This window comes from Atta colombica, unplaced genomic scaffold (assembly GCF_001594045.1).
Source record: "Atta colombica isolate Treedump-2 unplaced genomic scaffold, Acol1.0 scaffold111, whole genome shotgun sequence".
Lineage (NCBI taxonomy): Eukaryota > Metazoa > Arthropoda > Insecta > Hymenoptera > Formicidae > Atta > Atta colombica.
Genome location: NW_017259197.1, coordinates 157643 through 165325, shown reverse-complemented (window position 1 = coordinate 165325; position 7683 = coordinate 157643). Strand labels below are relative to the sequence as shown.

Sequence of the window (7683 nt, the reverse complement as noted above, 5' to 3'; positions counted from 1 at the left end):
ATATATACATATATAACACAATATATATATAAAACATATATAACACAATATATATATAAAAAATGAAAAGAATGAAATATAAGCTAATAAAAGTGAAATGCAAATGTCAATGCGCAGATATATTCAAAAATATATAAGATAGAAATGCAATAATAATAATAGAAAAAGAGACAAGAATAGGGCAATTTAAACAATTTAAAATAGGAGAGTGTGTGAAGGAGAATGAAAGAGAGAGAGAGAGAGAGAGAGAGAGAATACGAATAATATTTGTAAATAAAATCCTTTTCTTAGCTTTGTACATTGATATATAAATGCTGAAGAGAATAAATTCTATTCCATTCTCATATTAGAATCTTTAAATGGACTTGGATATATCATAAAAATGGTGTATTATAGATTATTATTGATTGATAGTTTGTGTTGTTGGTGCTGATTTACTCCTCTATATACTCTTACGATAGATTTTCTCCCTTAAACGCTCAAGCTCCGCGTCGGCATTAAACTCGTGTGTATACCGCATAGAAAGCGATGAGCAACGTGAGAGGAGCGCGACTTGGCCCCGTGATAGTAAAGACGCAAGATCCAGCAATCGCGAAGGCCCGAAGTTGCTCTTCGAATTTCACAGGGATGGAAAGAGAGGAGGGGGGGAATGGAGAGAGGGTTAAGGCGGTTTTAATTATCGCTTAAGACACCCTCGTAGCGTTAACCCCGTACCGTACAGATACTGACGGAGGGCCGCCCCCTGAGGATATCGTTTGCAGTGCACGGTTACGAAGGAGCAATTCAGGGCTGGGGGATAAAGACGAGGGGGATTTCGGGAGTAAGGGAAAGGGGAACGAGGACTGGGAACTTGTACGCTAACGTCACACTCGATTCTCCTCGCTACATCGGGGGTGGAAGTTCGAAGCAACCACCAACCCTACCGAGCCGCGAGAACTTTGCCGCTACTAGCGTGGCCGTCTGCCAGATACTTCCTCGAGCGAATCACATGGAGGAGGAAAGGGTGGCTCGAGAGGGGCAGGGTTGTATCCCCGGGTTTTGCCGCTTATACGACGATTATTACGGACGTTTTCGTTGCCTTCGTGAGCGCTTCTAATTTGACATTATATATGGAAAACGTGATAGACTATCCCATCGACAATGTTATCTTAATGATAACAGCTATTTACAACTTCTTGACGTTATTTATTGTGCATATCGAGAGTAATTCAGAGAAATATATCGAAGAATCAACTTTGACACTGTAAACTGAATATTATTGAATTTCACCGACATTTTCACCGAAGCTTTTTTGCAATCTACTATTTGTATATCATGAATATATTGCAACAATTAGAAAATATTTTTATAAAGAAATAGAAAAAGATATGTAAATCAGAATCTGGTCAAGCCATTCTTTTTTATCGAAAAATATTTTCACCCGTTGAGTGAGGTGATATTTTTTGCATAAGTTATTTGCAAGCTCTTAAAATGCTTATATTAGCATTATTAAATTGACGAACAATCTAATTTGAGATTAATATTTCCGCTTCAGTTTGCGATTACGTTTTAAATCCTAAAACAAACCGAATCGTCGCAGAATTTATAAAATTGAAAAAAGTAATTTGCAAAACATTTGCATACTAATATTTTTAAGCATCAAGATCTACTTTGATAAAAAATGTAATTATTTCTCTTAATTGATTTTTCAAGTGATATTTTTAATCTAACAAGATTATTTTTAAAAAAGATTTAAATTAAATTCTAAGAAATAGTATAAAACAATATCTCCACAAATAGTGTGATAATAAGTCAATGAATAAAAAGCAAATTCTTTATCATTCCATATATAACATATATGTATATGGAATATATAAATAAAATATAATAAATAAATAAATATAATACGCTAAACTCAATTAAAAACGAGAAAAATAAACCATTTTATGATTCCTTATCACCAACTGTATATGTATTAAAAAAATATATGGAATAGAATTGATTACGTAGAATATAACAGCCAATAACAGCATCAGTGTGTCACATGTCACATCGGGCCAGACTCTGACTCGAGTTTCTCCAGGCGGAGAGGAGGTAGTCGTAGAATGACAGTGGCGTATCTCATGAGGGTGGTCGGCAACTGGCGTCGGGGCGCCCGTCGTCTTATCGGGCACCCCCTTGCCTGTAGCCTTCCTCCAACCCTCTTCATCCTCTCTTCGTTCTATCCCGTGTGTCTCCTCACCGTCCTTCCCCCTCACCTCGTCGTCGTAGCGAGCCCGGTGACGCCTCGACGCGCTCACCCAGAAACCGACGATAAGGTTCACTCGGCGACGCCTGCCTATATCGCCCGCTCGTTCACATACGCACACCGATACGTACACGCAAACACACATAGATACACACGCAGATACACGCGCGAGCGCATTTCGCGCGTAGGAATTGATATAAGAAACTCGGGAAAAGGGAGGAGGGTAAGCGCCACGAAACCACAAATCGTGCGACGCGTTATCACGCATGCTGATATCGAATACATCGCTCCTCTCCTTATCGGGAAGGATTTCTGGAAAGCATTAGCTTACTGAGCAATATCACGAACAGATTTGGAGAAGATAATGCTTATCGGTATTTTGACAAAAATTATGTAAATACTATTTACCTTGTGATTTTTTTATTAATCAACTTTCGATTAATTCGAAAGAAAATTTTTTGATAATTGCGAAAAGATACTTTGAATCTTTTTGAAATGATGGATTTTTTTTCTGTGGACAAATCTTCGGATGTTAGCGATATAGCATTTATTTATTATTACATATTATATTTTTGATATAATAACATTTAATATTCAATATTAAATCTTAGTAGACAAACTTTGAAATTCCAAAGATATAAGACTTGCTTTTAGTATTTAACTGTACAATAAATCTCTTTAATTCTATCCTCGAATGTTAATCCGTGAAAGAGGCTCTTAGCACGAAAATTATCGTAACTATACAACACGAATAAAATGATAAAAGAAGACTCGAGATTGCCCGTAATAGCCGTTCGCGCGAAAGACGTTGATAATAGTGCAGGATGCGTTTTATTATTACAGTAACCGAGCTCGAGGGTGGCGCGCACTCGGACGAGACGAATAGCGGTGGTGACAACAGCAACGCTGGCAGCGTGTCAGGCGGCGCCGATGACGACCAGGCGCGTCTTCGCCTAAAGAGGAAACTGCAAAGGAATCGCACGAGCTTCAGCAACGAGCAGATCGATGCTCTCGAGAAAGAGTTCGAAAGAACGCATTATCCGGACGTATTCGCCAGGGAAAGACTTGCCGGCAAGATCGGCCTACCGGAGGCACGAATACAGGTGACTATTCAGCATAGCATCCTTGATTACAAGAATGTTTAGATCCATTTTCACAATATGTGATTATCCAAAGATTAAAAGTTATCATCAAGAGATTCATTAATGAAATTCATTCATGAATGTCTTGGTACTTTTAATCTGTAGATAATCATATATTGTGAAAACGAGACTTAGAAACAGATATGTATTCAAAGAAAAAAATAGTATCAGCAACTAAATTAAAAGGAAATAGTATTTTATATTATGAAATTGTAATAAGAAACATAAAAAAATTATATAAAGTGAGAAAATATTTAATTAATTATTTGTGAATATAAATAATTTGTGATAAAATTTGTGAATATAAATAATTTGCGAAATAATAATTTGAGAAGAATGAAAAATAATTTAGTTGGGAAAAAAATCTTATTGATAAAAAGTATGTCATCACTATAATAAGAAAACATAAAATAATATAACGTTTAATATATAATATATATAATTGTAATAAATACAATGAGAATGGAGAGTATGAGGAAATAGTCATGTAATAATCTATAAATATGTCTACGAAATATTATTAATATAAAAGTCGGTCAATATCATTAATGAAGAAATATAACATTAATCGTTTGTAGCAAATACGTACGATGACTAGAGTACGGAAAAAATGGTAACGTAAAATGATTTGATTAATAAAAAATATTATTTTTGGATGTGGATCATAGGATGTCATTACGGCATAACTTGGCATGACTTAAAAGTAAAAGAAAATTATTTATTTAAAGTTTAAACTGAAAGAATACATTTATACTAATCTACTGCATGAAGTCTATATAATACTGAAATAGCAAAATTATATAATTATATATTATATAATTTTGCTATTTCAGTACTATTTAATAGTTACATATAACAACTAATGAAATGATATCTAATATTAATATCTAACGTTGGTGCTCCAACATCTACTGCCATGATTATACTTTGACAATTTTTAGTACTTTCGTTCTCATGCTTTTATAAGCCTAATTACGGGGATACTGAAGCGACAGTCAAATTTGATAAATGTCGATAATATAGACTTTTTAATTCCAAATTAAAAATCGATAATAGCGAAATTTTGAACTCATTTTCTTACCTTATCATTCTATCTCACTCAAATATGTACTTCTGATTTAAATTTAATATATTCTAGCGCCATCTCTTACAAGATCGAACATCTATTACTAGACACAATTACTGCTCTGCACTTCACGTGCATATGTGCATGAAAGCATTTTAATTTAAATTCTTTTTTTATAGGTTTTTAATCTTAATTTTATTAATATAGTGTTCTTCTTTCATGTGTTCCGCATTGTTTCGTTTCACATATATGACTTACAATTAGAGAATTTTTTACTGCTCAAATATTGTTGTGAGTTGATATCTGTATTAGTACGAATGCAAATATAAATAATATTAAATGTAAATTTTTTATATTTATTCTTAGCATAAAATTGTCAGTTCCCATTATTTCCCAACATGTCTACTTTTGTATATGTATAAGATTTTTATGATTATTCTGTAAAGACAATTTGAAAATAATCAAGCAAAATATAAATGTCAATAATTCGCTTCAGCATCCCCTTGACTCTTCACTAATGTAAAATTTTCAATCTAGATTCCAAAATATGAGAGAAATATTGAGATTCACAACAGATTTTTTATTGTTTCAGACTATATAAAAATCTGAAAAAAAATTTTTGTATATTTGTGAACCAATAAGACAACAAATTTTTACCTTAATAGAAGCCGGATTGTATTTTACTTATTTTGTTTATGAATCTTTACATGCTCATTAAAATCAAGCATCAAAAAGAATGGGAAAAAAATCAAATTTTTTATTCGTATAAAATCTATTTTCTTAAAATTCACAATAAAAAATCGAATGTGCCTTAAAAGTATATTGCTGGTGGGTTACATTACGGAGGTATTATTATTGCAAAATTATATTTTATTTTCTCTGAATGTAGGATCGAAAAAACTATCGAATAAATGACGAGAACAGTCTGATAATTTAAGAAAATTAATAATTATTGTAATATATAATATATAATATATGTCAAGGTTATTAAAAAAAACAAAAATCGTAATCGTTTAATGATTTTAGTGAAGTTAAAACCGTTTATTGAAATATTATAACTAAGTATGAATTTCATTATTAAAAGATTTTAGCCTATTTATGCGAAGGTTTCAATTATTCTAAACATCAAATTAATCATCGTTTTTAAAGACACAATGAATTTTTTAGATATTTTACCAGCAATTTATAAATATTTTGTTATTTGTTATTGTTTCAATTCGGTATAAAAACCCACTATGTATTTTTAATTCTTAAAACTGCTAATTACAACTTGTGATTATAGCTATGTAAAAAAACAGAACAGTGGTTGACAGAACTGTTCCAGTGGTTTTCTGAAGAAAAACTATTTTTTGTAACTGTAATTTTACTATTTTAATTTATTTATTTCTAATTATAATTATTTCTAATTAATGTTGATTTCTTATCATTCTTATTGAAACGTCGATGTTTAATTTTATATTGTCCCACGCGTATATACAGGTCACGATCAAGATCGAAGATCTCGATAATGTTCTTAATTAACATAGCGTTGACACATTATGTGATTAAAAGATCTTCGCAGGGAGTAACGCGTTTTCGCGACGAACCATTTCATCCACGACTGTTAGCCGATACGAAAGTTATCCGTAGCCTAGTGATTGACCTGTATCTTCGTCTGTCTTCTCGTTCACTAACTCAGGTCTGGTTTTCGAATCGGCGGGCCAAGTGGCGGCGCGAGGAGAAATTGCGCACGCAACGGAGGGATAATCCACCACCGCCACCGCAGCAGCAGCAGCAACAGCAACAACAGCAACAACAACACACTGCCGGCGTGAGTCTAGTGGGTGCTGGCCATCCGACGCCGCCGCCACCTTCGGGGATACTCGGGGGCCAGCCGCCTCCGCAAGTACCACCCTCACCACCTAGAATACATCATGGATTTGCGCCCACCGCTGTGTACCCTGGAATACCCAGCATGCCTGATTCGTACAGGTGAGAACGCAAAAATTTGATGTTCATCCTTTAAAAGTTTTTCCCTAAACTATTCGAGATGGATCCGGTACTTGGATCTGCGATCAATTGTCTAATGGTTACTTTTATCATTCAATCTATTTTATTTAAGTGAATTACACATAATATTTAATAATTCAACTCTGTATAATTTTGACATAATAAAAAAAAACTTTCACACTACAATTAGAAAAATAATAATTAAAAAATTGAAGAAATATAACACATAAACTATCATAAAATACAAAGGAAGTAAGAAAAATAAATACGTTGCGTGAACTAAGAAAATAATAATGTTAACTATGTGTAGTAAATATGATAAAATAAAATAAAAAATAATAATGTAGAATAGACTTATTAATGAAATACGAAAGTTATTCCAAAAGTATAATGAGCAACAATTTTTTATAAATTAAGATTTATAAACAATACAACATAACACCTATTACCGCAATTGTTTAAGAATGTAAAATGAACAGCGCACTACGTGATAAAATGGTCCCACCATCAAGACATATTGATTCGAGCAAAACGTGTTACTTTTTGCATTTCATAAAGAATTATTTTTGACAAAGGAAAAAACGGCTAGGATCATGTGAATGCAACAATTATGAAATCACTTCCCTTGATAGCCCGATGACGTCGATGCCGAGTTTCACGATGTCGGGCGCCAGTCAACAGAATCAACACACGACGAGTAGCATGTCCTCGCTATCCACCGGGGGTGGCATGAGTCCAATGGGTATGACCGTGGGTATGACCGTCGGACCGAGTCCTGGCGCGTGCCTCCAACAACGGGACAATGGCTATTCCTGCGGAGTCGCGAGACCACCGAGCTACGAGCCCCTTCACCTTGGTTACGGCGCTAGGCCAACCTGCAGCCCTACGCAGCCCTATCACGCGGCGAGCCTCAATCAGTACAATCAAAACGCCAGCTCGACCGGTGAGTGTCTACCGCACTCACTGCATTCGCTGCTTGCACTCTAGCCGATGGACTACTACTACGGCTACCATGGATAACACGCTATCGAGCCCGCCGGTAATGGATTATACACGCTTCTGTCACTCCTTTATCACCCTAAATGTCTCATCCCCGATCGAACGGTTTCGATCGTTTCGATTTTCCTTTTTTGCTCCTTACCTGAACATCCAGTACAAATGTGATCTAGCTTCATATCCATACATTACCTGCATCGCATACATCAGCCGCCTGAGAGCTTTTTATTCGGTAATTGTAAACTGATTGTAGATTATATCAA

The 7683-nt window shown here is 34.6% G+C and overlaps 1 protein-coding gene across 2 annotated transcripts in view; it reads left to right on the top strand.

The window, feature by feature from the left end:
- The window catches only part of LOC108693912 (paired box protein Pax-6-like), a 93314-nt gene that overhangs the window by 84659 nt on the left and 972 nt on the right, over positions 1–7683 (top strand). Inside the window, exons 7-9 of one of the 2 annotated variants that reach the window (XR_001932056.1) lie at positions 3071–3330; positions 6114–6406; positions 7057–7463. Coding sequence is in view for 1 of the 2 variants with exons in the window: in XM_018203109.1 (XP_018058598.1) it covers positions 3071–3330; positions 6114–6406; positions 7057–7367 (864 nt within the window). In the remaining variant the exon portion in view is untranslated. The remainder of the gene's footprint in view (positions 1–3070; positions 3331–6113; positions 6407–7056; positions 7464–7683) is intronic. The other variant, XM_018203109.1, reaches the window with a different exon arrangement.